Source organism: Leguminivora glycinivorella, chromosome Z, assembly GCF_023078275.1.
Source record: "Leguminivora glycinivorella isolate SPB_JAAS2020 chromosome Z, LegGlyc_1.1, whole genome shotgun sequence".
Lineage (NCBI taxonomy): Eukaryota > Metazoa > Arthropoda > Insecta > Lepidoptera > Tortricidae > Leguminivora > Leguminivora glycinivorella.
In genome coordinates this window covers 29,905,581-29,923,725 of record NC_062998.1, presented here as the reverse complement: position 1 = coordinate 29,923,725, position 18,145 = coordinate 29,905,581, and the positions used below count along the sequence as shown (strand labels likewise).

General features: G+C 37.9%; 1 protein-coding gene across 2 annotated transcripts; it reads left to right on the top strand.

The window, feature by feature from the left end:
* Nucleotides 1–59: 59 nt before the first annotated feature.
* On the top strand, nucleotides 60–17,857 carry LOC125240948 (coatomer subunit beta'). Of its 2 annotated transcripts, XM_048149155.1 has the most exons (18): nucleotides 60–199; nucleotides 407–565; nucleotides 2,452–2,647; nucleotides 3,069–3,217; nucleotides 3,302–3,476; nucleotides 3,553–3,739; nucleotides 3,823–3,956; nucleotides 4,042–4,341; nucleotides 4,433–4,523; nucleotides 6,558–6,723; nucleotides 7,350–7,519; nucleotides 8,031–8,199; nucleotides 8,654–8,915; nucleotides 11,375–11,531; nucleotides 12,041–12,170; nucleotides 12,527–12,750; nucleotides 13,853–13,964; nucleotides 17,278–17,857. In XM_048149155.1, the coding sequence occupies exons 1-18, from the start codon at nucleotides 197–199 to the stop codon at nucleotides 17,326–17,328; spliced, it is 2,835 nt and encodes a 944-aa protein (XP_048005112.1). In that variant the 5' UTR covers nucleotides 60–196; the 3' UTR covers nucleotides 17,329–17,857. The 2 variants fall into 2 exon arrangements, with proteins under 2 accessions (XP_048005112.1, XP_048005111.1); XM_048149154.1 differs by lacking the exon at nucleotides 60–199 and having other exon boundaries at nucleotides 395–565.
* The last annotated feature ends 288 nt before the right edge of the window (nucleotides 17,858–18,145 follow it).

Below are 18,145 nucleotides of genomic sequence, written 5' to 3'. Positions count from 1 at the left end.
TGCTATGCCTTAAGGTTATTAGCCTAGAATTTCACTAAAGCTTGCCTATGCATACTAACCTTTATCTAAAGTGTTTCGTGGAGTCTGTGGTTAGTTAAAAAATTTAAGTGACACGTCCACCCACCCTGTCAAACTTACACGGTTCTTCGGCCACTAATTTCTGCATTATAATTTTTCATGTTTGATAATTAAAAAAATGGTAAGATTTATAAGATGATCCTTGTGATTTAGATTTCATAAAATACAAACACAATCAGTGCAAACTCATACGTATCGTAGTAAAACGGCTTACATAGTGTGTCATCATCGCCAACGTTATACTTCGGCGTTTGTGCTGATTTTATTGATATTCCCTATTTTGCCTTATATTGAAGTGTTACTCAATAAAATGTTAATGTTTTTAAAGCCGTTGAGACTGGATATCAAAAGGAAGTTGACGGCGAGGTCGGACCGCGTCAAGTGCGTGGACCAGCACCCCACAGAGCCCTGGCTGCTGTGCTCGCTCTACAACGGTGACGTGAACATATGGAACTATGAGACCCAGCTGCAGATCAAGAGATTCGAGGTAATTTATACAATATTCATTATATTTTTGCCTAGTTCTAGTATTAATATTCCAATTAGAGGTGATGATTATTCTTAATAACACTACCTTTATTTAGTTGTGATCTGTGTCATTTTATGTATCTATCCAGTGAAATTTATTTACCTATTATATTTTGTGTGACTAGTCTCACCAGCAAACATAAAATATGAAAATAACTCTTGCCATAACATGGAATGAAGTTCACCCCACTCTCTATTTCAAGTAGTATTGTGTCCTATTGCTTTTTAAGTTCATTTTAATTAAATTACAGTAAAAATAGAATTGAGAACAAAAATCTCAGAATATAATAACTACAGCAATGACTTCAGCTTGCTAAATTGTAACATTAGGTATATTATTTATACTTTCTCATTGATTGGCTCAGAGAACAATGATGGGTACAATAGTTGATAGTCTCATTTAGACACACACACACAAAGTGTAATTTGTTACAGTATTTCATTCCTATATGTTGTATTAAAAAGTAGCACACAACCAAATAAAAAGTATTTGAATAACATGAGGCTTGTTTTTTGCTGTGTTTGGTTATTACATTTTTAGTAATCAATACATTTTTAGTCAAAATTAAGATATTCAAGCTGAATATCTCCCTAATTTAATGACACTATTGTGTATATAGTGTACAAACCACTTTGATGACTCAGTGTCACATTTCTTTGTAACAAATACAAATAATCTGTAAATAATTGTCAAAAACTATTTGTGGCATCGTAAATATGTGTTACCCTATGTCATAGAGTGAGAGGTTTACTGTTTGTGCTAGTGCTGGACTCAAGTGGCAAAAAGCAAATTACTTTTATTCCTATATTGTAATGTTTCATCACACAATTAATATTTTTTTTATTAAAAGAGGTAATTGTTAAGATGCGTAAATATGATTGTATCATACTGTTTGTACAGCTGCAGCATATAAACCATTTTATAATGGGCTGCTGTTAAATAATATGATTACATATATTTAATGTATTTCAGACAAATAATTGAATTATTTTTGTGTGTTTTATTTTTTAGTAAGTTATCTCGTTGTTTTATATAGCCACAAACGCAAGTGTTGTAAGGATGCTGATTAAATCATCTGTCATAGATGCAAACTATTATTATTATTATTATCTCGTTGTTTAAAAGATAGTTTTAAATACTCCTATGATAGTGTTTTCTAAACTCTTGATAAGCTTCTTATTAAATGGATATGTTAGTTCCAGAAAATGTTTACAAATATTGTGATGGAATTTGACACAAGATGAATGATGAAAAAGATGCCTATAAACTCCAGTTGTTCAATGAAAACACCCACTGTAACAAATTAAAATCAAATTTAAAACCAGATTCTGTTGACAGCATAGCCAATTACTCAGCTATTTTTTACAAGCTTATATTGAACTTGTAATAAATGTAATTTACCCGCTCCCCATAATGTTAGCCATAAAAACTGTGACAAAACAATGTAAAGTGTGTTAGGTTAAAGGTTTTTAGAATTGTATCGATGAGTATAAGTTGCCTGTGAAAAGTACAGTCCAACATATAAGGTTTCACCACAAATTAAATTATTGGCAAAAGGTCAATTGAGCTAAACTTGATATACATTTAAATGTAAAAAAAAAGTTTATGACACTATTTAGCTCAGCTGATGATTGACACAGGAAGTGACCATAGGAGCTCTGATAAAATAATCTAACGTTTGTTTTTGGGTTTGTTAGATTTGTCTTCACAAGTGCTGATTGCCTATCGAAAGAAATATAGATATAAGCAATATTAGCATGTATCAAAAATAAGAAACATTGGTCTGTAACATTTATCACTTTGTAACCATAAAAATAATATTTACCATATTTGCCATATTACAGGTATGCATGGATTTACCTGTGCGTTCAGCCAAATTCGTACCCAGGAAAAATTGGGTAGTCACAGGTTCCGATGACATGCAGATTAGGGTGTTTAACTACAACACGCTGGAAAGAATACACTCTTTTGAAGCTCATTCAGACTATGTTCGATGTATTGCTATTCATCCCACACAACCTTACATTTTGACTTGCAGTGGTAAGTAAATCAAAAAATCAAAAACATTTATTCAGCAAGTAGGCCACAGAACACTTTTACATGTCAACAATTGCAATAAATAGTATGAATTCAACAAGTTTAAAGTACAAGTTATGATTAATAAGAGATGTTAGAGATGTATAGAGTCTCTAAATGTCAAAATACATCTAAAAAAAAAAAAAAATAACAAACATACAAAAGTATAACAAAAGTAGTATATGTCCTTTTTTATCATCTAAACAGGTACTCTTTATTTGAACTATTATTGTAAACATCTTGCTCAAGTGTCATTAATGGCTATGTGTATATGTATGTATGTATGTATGTATAAACTCTTTATTGTACAAAACACAAAACACAAATATGATAGACAATTATCCCTTTAATTATGTATAATCAATGTAATTAATTTTTCTTGCAGATGATTTATTAATAAAATTATGGAATTGGGACCGAAACTGGGCTTGCCAGCAGGTATTTGAGGGGCACACTCACTATGTCATGCAAATTGTCATCAACCCCAAAGACAATAACACCTTTGCTAGTGCTAGTCTTGACACTACTGTGAAGGTATGTTACGCCCTTTTTACTAAATTTTATTACGTGTATCTCACAAGCAGTATGCTTCATAGGTTTTTTGTGTCAATATTTTAGGTGTGGCAGCTGGGTTCGTCCGTGTCAAACTTCACATTAGAAGGGCATGAGAAAGGGGTCAACTGTGTTGATTATTACCATGGAGGGGACAAACCCTACCTCATCAGTGGGGCAGACGATCGTCTCGTTAAAATCTGGGACTACCAGAACAAAACATGTGTGCAGACTCTGGAAGGTTAGTATTTTGAAAAACTTCTTGTATTGTTTTTCATGTGAAACAATTTATGAAATGATGGTTATATTTCATATAGGTCACGCGCAAAATGTGTCTGCTGTTTCATTCCACCCGGAACTCCCGATCTTGCTTACCGGTTCCGAGGACGGCACGGTCAGGATATGGCATGCCGGGACTTACAGACTCGAATCTTCCCTTAATTACGGATTTGAAAGAGTTTGGACCATATCTTCAATGCACGCTTCGAATAATGTGGCTATTGGGTAAGTATACTTAAATATATTTTTCTTATTGGAGTTATTTATATGTTTTCTGTATGTATTAATCAACTGACATCTTATTTCAGTTATGATGAAGGCACTATAATGATCAAAGTTGGAAGAGAAGAGCCAGCTATTTCCATGGATGTCAATGGAGGCAAAATAATTTGGGCGAAACATTCCGAAATGCAACAAGTAAATTTGAAAGCTTTACCTGAAGGTAATCTTTGTATATATTTCTAATATTCCTTTTTACTGTTACAGCTGACGGCAATGTTATCTACTAATAACTTTATCATCGTCAGGTACTGAGATGAAGGATGGCGAACGGGTTCCAGTAGTTGCCAAAGATATGGGCTCCTGTGAAATCTATCCTCAAACAATTGCACACAACCCCAACGGCAGATTCGTCGTCGTGTGCGGTGACGGAGAATACATCATATACACAGCCATGGCCCTCAGGAACAAGGCATTCGGCACCGCCCAGGAGTTCGTGTGGGCCTTCGACAGCTCGGAATACGCGACCCTGGAGAACTCTAGCACAATCAAAGTTTTTAAGAACTTCAAAGAAAGAAAAAGCTTCAAGCCTGAGTACGGCGCTGAAGGTAAGAAATCCAATCGCTTTTAACCTAATTGCGTAGGTACCTACTGTCTGTTGCCCTTAACATTTTGTGAGATGATTGTTTTGTGTCGCAGGAATATTTGGCGGGTACATGCTCGGAGTGAAGTCGATCAGCGGAATGGCCTTCTCGTTTTATGATTGGGAGCACCTGGAGTTGATTAGACGGTAAGAAGTTATTCAATCGACGTATGCGAAATTCACTGTTAATTGTAGTATTCTCTTTGTTAGCCTGATGCGAGTTTTGTAATTTTGGATTAGGTATTTTTGCAATTTTAGTCGTCGGTTTTTTCGAAGTTCTGAGTGTGGGAGTAGTATGACATTTTACAAATATTACTGAAGTAATACAACACATAATTTTCAACGCATAGTGACCTAACTTTCCACAAAACTAAAAGTTTATATAGTAAGTGGTTCCAATTCCAATTGGGCTAAAGCGAATGATTTTTTGTTGTATAAATCCATAACATAACTTATCTGTAAAGCTGTTGAACAAACTTTAGTTATTTATTCAATGTAATTTAGATAAGTCATTATAAATATGTATATATTTCATAATTTGTTAAGTATATGGGCCATTTTTATTTTCAAAGTTGTCCACCCCACTTTTTTTTTGATTTGGAAATTTGTATGTGGTTTTCACTTAGAATCGCGAGCTCTTTCAATTCTAATAGGAGAAAAAAAGTGTCCCCAGATTTTTTTTCCATTCCGTTACCATTTTTTCATACATTTTGTATGGCGGTAACGGAAAGGAAGGTTCGAAAAAATGTATGGAAATCTTGGGACATTTTTTTTTTCTCCTATCAGGATCGAAAAAGCTTGCGATTCTGAGTATTAATCGCGTAAAAAATACCCATGTTACAAAATAAGTGGGGTGGACAACTTTGAAAAAAAATGGCTCATATAATGTTTTAAATACTTGTGTATTTGTTTTTTTGTCAACCATACGCTGCCACCGATACAGCACGCTGATAACGATCTTTACTTATCTGCCAAATAAATAGTGAAGTAATATCTGAAGAGCTGTCATGTTCTGTGATTGTTCACCCATTATTACATTTCCTACGTTTAATCGTTGCTTAATTTGAGTTCCGTATATGTATAAAAAGCCTGACTTTTGAAGCCTTACTTTTGAAGCTTTACACTGAATTCCGTATTTGGAAAACGTAGAACGGAACCATGCCATGTCCACATCCGTCGATTTGTCTGTCTGTCAGTAGATTGTATCTCATTATTTTTAATAGACACGTAAATTTTTATGTAAATTGTTAAATACGCAAGCTTTGTACCACTGGTTTATCGTATTAGGTATGCTATTTTGTCTAAACAGGATATAATGAAATGAAATGAAAATGAAATATTTATTTTTCAAGTAGGCATATTACAATGCGCATATGAACGTCAAATAAAGCTATAGTTTCAATAACCTCTAGTACTCGTATCGTATGCGACGTCTGCCCCTTAAGTTTTAAAACTGTTACATCAATAGGCTTCACGTGAATCATGCGGGAAACTAGCTTACTGTAGTGCGAAAAGTTTTTCCTTCGTATTTTTACGGAAACGTACTGACACTGTCTGAACTAGCATGACAAATACGAACGTGTCCGGAAAAATACAAAGGAAAACCTTTTCGCATTACATCTATACAAGGTCTTGTTCAATCGATTTTTGTAGATTACCCTACAAGTTATTTTCAAAGAACAGATTTTCAGTATTAAGTAGACCATTGATTGTAATACCATAGACAGACATGCAACAATAAATGAATATGAATATACCTCTATTTGGAAGTTTCTTACACAATTGAGTTGCTGCTTTATGTCAAAAACAAACTAAGTAAATCGAAACATTGAGGGCATTCAGGTTTTTGACCCACTAGGCTCTGCATTACTTAGCTTGTGCTTATTCACTAGTCTGCCTTAGCGAGTGTTGCATTTTTCCAAAAAAACATAAATATTGATTGTATTTGGAACGTTGTTGCTAACTTGAGTGTCATGCATGTAATCAGTAGTACGACACTGTGCCTTTCGAGCGACAACACAGCTCACACACAGCATTGCTACGTACAATTATTGGCGACCTGGCCCAACTTTACCTCCCTAAATACACGAAGAGATCGTGCACGAATTCGGTTCAGGCGAATATTCGGTTTGGAAGTGTCTTTTCCGTTCAGTGTTATTTATTCCGTGTCACTGTGTGCAGCATCGAGATCCAGCCTCGTCACGTCTACTGGTCGGAGAGCGGTTCGCTGGTGTGCCTGGCCACCGACGAGACTTATTACGTGCTGCGGCTCAACGCGGCCGTCGTGACCCGCGCGCGCGCCTCCAACACCGGTATCACCGACGACGGCATCGAGGACGCTTTCGAGGTAACTACATCAGCATCACCTATTATTTACAATAAATGGGATGTAACTGTAAAATTCTCGTCGATTTGTGTTTCGAATTTAACAGGCGATGTTGATAGTGCTATGCCACATGGCTCTATTTTCTCTTAAAGTCAAGGCAGTACCAACAATACACGATTAGGGTGGGTCCACAAACTGCGAGGCACGTTACGCGGCAATGACTAATGCCTACGTCACTCGCTCGCTACACGCTAGCCGTTCATTCGAATGAACAAAAAGTGCCCGAGGGGCGCCACGCACCCGCCTGGTAGTCGCGAGGGGACATACCTATTCTTCTGAGTTTTACGCAGTAAGTTATTAGTATTAGTTAAATAAAATAAAGCGTAGGTATTTGTCGTTTTTAGGGCAAGTGATCGTCGTGTTTCGTTTGTAACTTATTAATAATCTGTGGTATTGCCTCGAGACGTACATCGCTCTTTGTGGACTCGCCTATTGAATAATGGTTTCCTTCAGCAATTGAGCGTTGATAGCAGTTTCTTTAATCGTCAATCCGACCGAGACGTAAAATCCAAGTGGGTTGTTAATACTTTAGTTATGAGATAAAATGTTCACCTATATTGTATTTTAAAGTTAGGTATCTATTTTAGGTGGTCGGAGATGTAAACGAGACAGTGAAGACCGGTCTGTGGGTGGGCGACTGTTTCATCTACACCAACTCGCTGAACAGACTCAACTACTACGTCGGCGGCGAGATCGTCACGATATCGCACCTCGATCACACCATGTATATCCTCGGATACGTCGCCAAGGAGAACAGGTAATGCAACCACTAGTACTCATACTATCCTCAGTATCAATTGGTGACTGAAGTCATATTGCTAACTTTATCATGACTGTTCTGGCTCAAAGCATGTAATAGATGACATAACATCAGTCGCTATTAGGTAAAGCAGACAACAGACAATAATAGATTAGGTTTTGGATGATTATATTTTCAGTTTACTATAATATATGTATATGATACTCTCGAAAGTGATTGGAAACCATTTCAGTCAACCTCTATGAATATTAAAAGGTTACATGAAGTCTTTAAAACCACTGGCACACTCTTGTTTTTAAAACTTGAAATATAAAACTCATTTATACTTGATAACCAGCGCCAACTATACAAATGTTGTGATGTTCTATAGAATATTCTCTTTTAACTTTGGGCACAGATTATTAATAAGTTACTAACGTCTTTGGGGAATATTTTTCTATGAAAACGTTGGCTGCACAAATAATCCATTTAAGAAAAGCATAAGAGACGTGACTGTTTGCCTGTGCAGGTTGTACTTAAACGACAAGGAGCTGAACGTGGTCTCGTACTCGCTTCTGCTGTCGGTGCTGGAGTACCAGACGGCCGTCATGCGCGGCGACTTCGAGACGGCCGACCGCGTGCTGCCCACCGTGCCGCACGACCACCGCACCAGGGTCGCGCACTTCCTAGAGAAACAGGTATGCTATTCGCCTATTGCCATATTTGATAGACATACCATACAATCGTTATATTTAAAGTAGTCAATTTAAATGTGGACAAACTCTCAAAATTTTTTTTTTTTTTTTTGTAAACGCCATCATTAATTGAAGAAATATGATTATTCCTTTTACTTTTCAAATATTTACAAGATATTTTGTGTGATTGATGGTTTGATTTATTGATGCTGTATTTTGCATGTCTGTGTAATAGTTTATTGTCACTTTTACACAAATAAAGTGTCAGTTCTTCTCAATACATTCCTTACCAGACAAAAAATGGTTCACTACGTCAAAAACCGGACCTTATTTATCTCCCGCTAATATGGCGACAATCCGCCCAGCGGTGCAAAATTCACGAGTGCCTACCAAGCGGGTTCTTAGTTGCAAAAGTGTTAATAGACCAATGCTAATAATAATTTGATTATGTGACCAGGGCTTCAAGCAGCAAGCGCTCGCCGTATCCACGGAGCCGGAGCACCAGTTCGAGCTGGCGCTCGCGCTGGGCGAGCTGGGGCGGGCGCGCGCGCTCGCGGAGGAGGCGGCGGCGGCCGAGGGCGCGCCCTCCCGCACGGCCGCCGCGCGCTGGGCGCGCCTCGGCGCCGCCGCCGCCGCGCATGCCGACCAGGAACTCACCAAGACCTGCTACCAGAAGGCGCAGGATTATAGTGCGCTGCTGCTCTTCGCCGCCAGTACTGGTAAGACTTATCTTCTGTCATTCTATCTTCGCAACAAAATAAATGCAGATGCGAAGCCAGCTACGCAACAAAACAAGAGGTTATCATCTCAGACATCTCACCATCCTCAAAGAATACTAAACACGCTCTAGACCGGGGATGCTATCCCTTGTTCGGAAATACGTCACTTTGATATTGACACGCACATTAACCCTTTAAGAGCGTTATAACATTTCGGCGTCGGGCGAAATTAGGTATTTTACCCGCCGCGCGAGCCCAATATGTCGACCCTTTCTAGCACGTCTTATCACTCGCTCGCACTACAATTATGGACAAAACAATCTTGATCCTTCCTATGGAATTTTGATAACAACCACAATCTACTATCTCGATATAAACTTTTGATTTCTAATAAACATTATTTTGTACGAAAAGACTAGAATATAGCGCAAAATAATATTAATTACGTTAAAATTTATTTAAAAATTTAAAGTAATAATTATAAACTGTGATCATATTTAAGTAGATCCCATCCCAAATGTTTGCTTTTGTTATATGATAAGTATTAGAGTAAAGTATATATTAATATAATGATAAAATAAGTCAAATATAATTCTAATTACTTCAAGGTGGTACTCAGGGTCTGATGATGGAGAGAGATTGTGGTCACCAAAAATCAACTCGCATATTTGAATAACATAAAAAAACGAAGTGGTTCAGTTACATGGGTTTATTGGTACCGGTGACCACCATCTGGCTCCAACATCAGACCCTCAGTACCACCTCTTGTCAAAGGTCTGATTAAGAAGAAGTAAGAACCCAATGAGCCTGATTACTAAATGGTTTAGTTACATGGATCACTGGTACTGGTGACCACCATCTGGCTCCATCATCAGACCCTGAGTACCACCTCTTGTCAAAGGTCTTATTGAGACGATCCCATTGAGCCTAAGTACGAAGTGGTTTAGTCATATGGTTCATTGGTACTGGTGACAACCATCTGTCTCCATCATCAGACCCTGAGTACCACCTCTTGTCAAAGGTCTTGTTGAGACGAACCCAACGAGCCTAAACACGAAGTCGTTTACTTACATGGTTCACTGGTACTGGTGACCACCTTCTGGCTCCATCATCAGATCCCGAGTACCACCTCTTGTCAAAGGTCTTATTGAGACGATCCCATTGAGCCTAAGTACGAAGTGGTTTAGTCATATGGTTCATTGGTACTGGTGACCACCATCTGGCTCCATCATCAGACCCTGAGTACCACCTCTTGTCAAAGGTCTTGTTGAGACGAACCCAACGAGCCTAAACACGAAGTCGTTTACTTACATGGTTCACTGGTACTGGTGACCACCTTCTGGCTTCATCATCAGATCCCGAGTACCATCTTGATGTGTCTTATCATCTTGACCGTATTGTAATTTTCACATATTTATCATCATAACGTTGTAATACTTTAACATTCAAACATAACAAAGTATTACAAAAGCAAATATTTACGGATCTAGGATCAAATTCGTTGGTCGCTGTTTACACACACACAATGCGAGGATAGCCCGTGTATAAACAAGGCGTCCGACCCACACAACGATAAATATTCTCGACGTTTGCGATGAAAACTCGGAGAGCGAAGCGACATACGTCTCACCTCCTCGAGCTCCGGCGCGGCACTGAAATCGCAGGCGTCCGTCGCCGGTAAAATAGCGACAGGAAGGCTAGTTTTCAAAAAATTGGCAAAAAATCATGATAAAATATTATAACGACAAATGGATAACAGCAATTTAAGCACATTGTGCAGATTATTTATATACTAAAATAACTTCGATAACATGTAGATTTTCGGAGAAATGATCACTTGTTGCGATGTATTTTCAAGACAAAATTGAGTTCGTTTTACTTTCAATTTCTCAATTTCAAAGGATTAAATGATAAATATTGTTTAATGGGCCTAAAGTACAAGATATTAGGAATTTAAATTTACCGCATTTATGAGATTGAGCTTATCAAATTGTACATAATAAGAGCTCCGAAATCTGTGCTTCGCGCGGTTTTTCCTAAACGAGCATCAGAAAAAAAATCATTACTAATTGAAAACGCTTTTTCTTCCATATGTTTTTTAATGAACCGACAGTTAATTACATTTTCTAACTGAAACAAGTACTTTTACTGTCTTTTAGTATGAGTAAAGTGTACAATTTTGCCGATAAATATTGTACATTTTACAATATATCGCCTTTTTTTGTCATAGCGCTCTTAATGAATTTGAATATCTTTTGTTGTGTTAGCCGTCGACTCCTGGCCGATTACGTTAATAAATACGATTGATTGATTATGTTAATTGTAATAAAGTCAAAATTTTAATGCCTCAAAATTAAGTATGTCAAAGATATTGTAATTTTTGACACTACAGCATGCTCGTATCGCTTATAATTCTTCTAACGACAATTCTGAAGTTATAATCATTACGTGTGTTGCAGCTGACGAAGCACTGCTGGAGGAAGTAGCCACACTGTCGGCCGCGAACGGCGATGACAACATCGCATTCGCCGCCAACTTCACGCTGAACCGCCTCGACGCCTGCCTACAGCTGCTCATAGCCCGGCGACGCTTGCCCGAGGCCGCCTTCTTCGCCAGGTCAGACTCATACCCACTCTAGTCCATATAATAGCGACAATACTCTGTCAGCCAACTTCTCGCTGAACCGCCGACGCCAGTCTACAGCTGCTTAACTCTCACCGATGCCGTTCCGAGATCGTTTGTTTCGACAAACCCAGGGTGGGTTTTCTTATCGAAGACGACAATACGCTCTCAGCCAACTTCACGGCGGATTTCTCAACGCCTGATGCAATATTATGTTTTATTAACTACTCACGTGATTTGGATTTTCATAAAAGGAGCTCTAAATTGCTTCGACATAAAATTAATCAAACATTTCCATACTCCGCTATATAGCCACAGCTACTGCAAGCAATTTAGAGGTGTGTAAGCTCGCAGCTCTGGCTACTGGAAGCATGAGAGTGGTTATAGTAAACATTGAATACAATTTGCTTTAGCTATGTACAGTAGCGACACCGTCTAAAATAGTATGAAGAATAAGGTCCTTAAATCCCAGTGTTTATAACTTAATACTTTTTTTGTTGCAGATCATACATTCCCTCAAAGATGGTTGAAGTCGTGAAACTGTGGCGCGAGTCCGTCGGCGCCACCAACAAACGATCCGGACAGTCACTCGCTGATCCCGAGAACTACGAAAACTTGTTCCCCGAATTCGCGGTTAGTAAACTATGCGTACAATATGTGTAAGCAGAGCGGAACGAATGATTTAATCTGGCAGGTTAAACATACGGTCGGTCTTTGTTAAAAAAATCGATCGATTAGCCTGCCTTTGTAACATTGTATGTAAATACATACCAGTGTTCAAAAATCGTCTGAAACAACCAATTCGAAGGCAGATGACCATTTTCACGCCACGTGACGCTACTTTGCAGTCACTGTCACTGTCAAATAACATAGAGCTTTTCTTTCTTGGTTGCAGTGGCGACATCTATCCTAACCTATACAAAATGTGCAATATTTATGGTCAGATAAAGTACCCACCTCCACGTATTTATCCAATGTTTTCGTTACAGGAATCATTAGAACTGGAGAGGTATCAGAACGAGTTCGGCTTCTCGGACAGTTCACAGCTAGCGTCGTACCCGTCGAACTGGAAGCAGTGCAACATCGACCGCGACCTGGCCGCGGAGAAGGCGGCGGCGGAGCAGGCGGGCCGGTGGAAGCGGCCCGAGCGCGCCGCGCCGCCGCCCGACGACGACAAGCTGGCCAAGGCCGCTCAGGGACCCAGCACTGACAGGTTGGTTCACAACAAACGTTACTACCTACAGTACAGTCACCGGCATAAATAAGTGATGATTTCTGTACCTTGTCACATTAACGTCTTGTTTGAAATGTCATAAGAAATTGTCAAACGATTAAAAGCGACAAGGTACAGAAATCATCACTTCTTTATGCCGGTAACTGTACATGTATAACTGTCAGAGGATAATATACTAGCCTCCGCCTCCGGCGAGCGTGACGCAGATGTTCTGTGCGTGCGTGATGAAACGACTCGCCGACATGGAAATGATGCGCGTTTGTTGCGCAATAGCCCAATAGGACCGAACGTCCATCGACGTGTGTGAACTTCAGACAGGCGTATTCATACAAATCGTCTGGCATGTCCGATCTCCTTCCTTGCTATACCTGTGAATTAGCAATGACAGGCTTGCCATATGTGTACGTACTCAAAGTTTGTATGATGTGACAGCTATCTCAATCCCAAACTAATCGCGGTTGAGTAATATACGTTCGTCAAACACACATTCTCGTTAGTATAAATCAGGAGAATTATACTCTTTTATTTCTTTTGAGAAAACAAGCGTAAGATATAAACAATATTATGTATTCTCATCTATTTTAATGTGTAAAATGAGTTCAGGCAGGCAAGCATGGTCGCGCGACAAATGACAAAACATCAGGCCGTCCCTATCGCACTATTTGTAGGTGCGATAAGACGGCCTGATGTTTTATCATTTACTGCGTGCCTGGAAAAAAGAAACAAGTTATAGTATGAAAACCACGGCACCAAAACGTGCGTAACTAAAACCCGCGCGATTTGCTAATTTCAAGCACAAGCGAGCTATTGATGAATTACAGTCCTACACTTTTGCCTATCTGATAAGAAGGCATAAGAATTGCAACCACTTTTTGAAGTGGAATAGGAAATATGAGTGCACGCTCATATTGAGCATGTGGCGAGCATGTGAAACAATTGATGTTCATACAAGTGTCCTGAGTCGGCGCTGCATAGGGTGGCCGCACGCTCACCCGCCCCGCCGAACGCTCGGCTCCGAGCGTCCACTCTGGTCTTACACTTACACTAAAGCCTCGGCTAAATGTATTGTAATTTGTTTCAGTATTGTAACTAAACCAACGGACAGCACATCTAATCACAAGGACCCCCTCGACATAATGGACGAGATCGATAAGGAGATCGACGGCATAGCGCTGGAGGACGACGAGGCTCTGGTGAGTGACCTCTGACCGGCCCCATGATGCCTTCATGGACAAACATGGACTCGTACTCTGTAGATCTTATGAATCGAACTGTTTATAAGTATAAGGGCCAGTTGCATCTACCACAGTTAACAGACACACCAGCGCCAGGCAGCAAATGTCTATGGAAAGTCCCATACAAAATAAGTTTGTGAACGTTACAGTGGTGATAGATGGTTTGGTGCAACGTGCAACCGACCCTAAGTATTAAAACACATAATCTCGCGAAGTTCCTTCGCCTAATGGGCTTGCAAATAACTATGTCATGTTATTAAATAATAGTTTTGCACAAATATGCAATAAAGTAGTAACAAAAAAAATTGAACTTTTTGTCTTGATTTCTTAATTATATTGATAGGTTTTCTTACCCACGACCGCGGTTGTTTTTAGCGATACGCCGCGTTGAACGCATGTAAACTATGATATAGGAACAAATACAATTCAAATGACAATTTATGAACGTATACTGATATAGGTACGCAGTGGGAAAACCAGACACACTTATCCGAGTTAACCTTGCATTCCGTGATCACATACGTTCAACGCTGCGTCTGTCCCATAAATTAAAACGATCGTGCTCACTATAGCAGAAATAATGTTCTTTTGAAATAAGAACACTACAGATGGCGGCAGATCGTAAAGCTCTAGTGTAACATTTAGAAGATAATTATATTAAGATATAGAGATACATAGGTTCGTTAGGTTGGTTTAGTTAGATGAGAGAATAACAATTATTTTTGATCTGTGTTTTTTATTAGTCACACTACTTAGCGCACGTTGAATATTAGATTGTGTCATAAGGGAGCAAAATTATATATTTACCCTCCTGAGCATCCTGTACATATTTTTTCATCACACCCGCACTTTAAATGTGCTATTGCTCGCAGGCGGAGCGTGAGTTATAGAAAAATCGTTCTCCCAAGGGAATAATGAAATTTCTTGTACCGTACTTAACTTTTTTACATCTATTTATATATTTTTTACATTGCGAGTGTGATGAAAAACATTGTGTGTAACTCGGGGAGTATGAATATTACTAACTCGAGTCTTTAAATCGCTCCGGCAAGCCGTCGCGATTTAACTTACTCTCGTTAGTAATATTCAACTTCCTCCCCTTGTTGCACAATGTACTATTGTATAATAAATTAATAATATTGCAAAATTGATTTATTGTCTTTCATTGAGTAATAAAACTAATAAAAGGTTCCAAATTCAAAACCAAAACAAATGCTTCCAGGAATCAGGAGGTTAAGGAGAGGGTTTACATTGAATCCTGAACAAAGCAAATAATTTTATAATTTAATCTTTATCGGTAGCAAGCAATTATACAATATAATACTGAGCGTTGATTCAGTTAGTTACTAAATCGACAAAAAATATGTCAACTATTTTATTACAGTAATGAATCTGATAAAGGAACAAGCACGACGAAGACTGTGAGGCATTTGTGTTGGACATTTGCAGTTTGGTTTTTGTCAATTTTATGTAGATTAATTAATTGATCGTTTTTTTAACATAGTAAATGTAAAAAATTTGAATATTGTATAACTAGCTTTATTAACAGTGTGTGAACCAGCCTTAAAAATCTATATTATTTATGGTTTATTAATATTTCTTGTATGTGGGTAGTTTTTGCACATTGTAATTTTTCCTCAGTCACCCGTTGGCCACGAACGACGTGAAGCCGTTGGGATGAATTTGTAAATTCATTATACGCGATATAATCCGTTTCCATAGTTTTATTTCATGAGTAACGACGGTAACCGGAGACAATATGAAAGAAGAAATTTATCACATGTTGGTAGATATTGTTACTATTAGTATTTTATTAACTTTTCTTTATTTTTCCGTGTGGCGACGCGTTAAGAATTTCACCACCCCTTTCTTCCCGTGGGTGTCGTAGAAGTAGACTGTGGGATATGATATGGGTTAAATTGTGGCGTAGGCGAGAGGCTGGCTTTTTTGCCAAGAGTGGCACTGAAACTTAGTAGTTCATGTGCTCTGCCTACCTCTTTATGGGATACAGGCGTTATTATATGTATGTATGTTATTTATTTACCTGTTTGCATTAATCGTAAATAAACGGATCTAATGGTCTACCATTAAGGTAACTAGTGCTAATGTCTATAGGATACAAAATTATAGTGTAAGGCCCACTTGCACCAATCACTTAACTCAGGGTTAGTGGGCTGTCATCTGTCAAATTCCTTATAAAATGGTGGGTTAACCCGCCCACCATTTTCGTTGGTGCAAGTGGCCCTTAGCAGAGTTGTAGACATCATCGTTCAGTTTGTCTTCTCATGCGATTGTTAATGTATGTATCCATAATTATATTGGTTTTACAAGGGAGCAAAATTGTTTAACCGCACGTGCCCATATTGATTACGAACAAGCGAAAGATTTCAATATTGCACCACGAGCATAGCGAGTGGTTCGAAAAGTGGAATCTTGAGCGTTGCGAAGGTTTCAAGGCACGAAGGTTAAACGAATTTTGTCATAGAGTAAAATACAATTTTTTCTACCACCTCGAAAGTTAAATTTGTTTAAAATTACTTTGCCCCTTGTGGATAAAATGCAACTTTCTGATCCGTTTTTGACGAACTGAGAGATCCTTTACCAGTTGTTGGTGTGGTGATAAATAACAAGTCCTACTTTGTCGACTCTACAAAGTAAAACTTGAAGTTATGCGAGACTATGTTAGTAGAACAGTAATTGATTGTATGTATCGTTGATCAGTAATTAATATCAGTCTCCCTTCACAAATGGATTTTAGCTGAAGTAATTTCAGATATAGACATATTTCCATTCAATTTGACATATTTCCATTCAATGAATATAAAATAAGCGTGAAATTAGTGTGTCTAATGGTAAACATGACGCCATGGAGTAGATGGTATGGTACAATAATTGTCTTGATTTCAAATATACCATGATGAGTATCAAATAAAACATACAAAAATATATGACAGGGTACAACAATAAATTGAAATAGATGTCATAGAGTAGACTAAAGAAAAATAACCTATCAATTGGTAGCAGAGACAAGAAACGAACCTCCTTGGCGGTTGCACCCGTCCCAATGTTTTGTGGTGTAAGCTAATTTTCATCATAATTATGTAACTATTATTTTTTCTTTAGTGTGTGATATCTATTTTAGTTTGTAATTTATTTATTACTAGTGTGACTACTGAAAAGCACGAATGAAATTAAATTTTTCATTAATTACATTCTATTGTAAGGCTATTCTAGACCATAGTTAGTTGCTTTTAATAGCTTTTCTTTTCAGGAGTTGTCATCAGACGAGTCCAGCTTCCTCCGGTTCGATTCCTCCGATTAACATATAAGTGTATTTAAAGTTTTATTTTATATTATTATTACAATCATAAAGTATGTATTTCCTAAAGTGCTGATACATGTAAGATTAAAGTACCTATTATACAAATTTTCTTCTGAAATGTTTGTTTTGTTATTTGTTTGCGAGTATCGATATCAATCATCACTGCTGTTGCTGTTGTTTATTCATCAACAAATGCATTCAAATCTCTCTACATTTCGATGATTGGGATCATTCGGTACGTAATCCTAGTATAAAACTTGTTGAGATGAAAATGAAAGACATAGCTTAGGAAAATGATATATTTACAACATTAATTTAGCTACTAATATTACATTAACTATATTTTTTTATATTACAAGCAAATATTTCTGGTCAGCTGAGCGTCGCTCGCAATATTTCCTATATATTATTTATTAACTAAAGGAGAAGATATTTTTGTCTAGTGTTCGTCATCACTGATTACGAACACGATCCAATAACTTTATACAGTCAATTCTTAAATATACATAACATGGAATTTGTTCAACACTTTGTAAAAAAAACTTGTTTATCAATCAGTAGTGTCTACTCTTGTATTAAGTATATACTTGTTGTCGCTAATTGCGAACGTTAACAATGTAATCATACTAAAATATCCTTTCTTATCATTGAGACTGTTCCTGTCGTAAAATACATAGTAAATCGTGACACACTTCGATAAGATATAGCCTCGGCATTTGTTCATAAATTCATAACTCAGTAGCTGGTGTAAAATTCAGCGTCACGGTTCTACGACCACTTGCAAATCTCATTACTATGTGATTAGATCTGCTGATGG

What these genes read in the sequence shown, in the direction of transcription:
- LOC125240948 (XM_048149154.1), top strand. Translation starts at nt 395, where the DNA reads ATGTTTTTAAAGCCGTTGAGACTGGATATCAAAAGGAAGTTGACGGCG. An exon ending in ATGTGTGCAGACTCTGGAAG is followed by an intron (nt 3,477 to 3,552) that starts GTTAGTATTTTG and finishes TATTTCATATAG; the next exon opens with GTCACGCGCAAAATGTGTCT. An exon ending in TACGTCGCCAAGGAGAACAG is followed by an intron (nt 7,520 to 8,030) that starts GTAATGCAACCA and finishes TTGCCTGTGCAG; the next exon opens with GTTGTACTTAAACGACAAGG.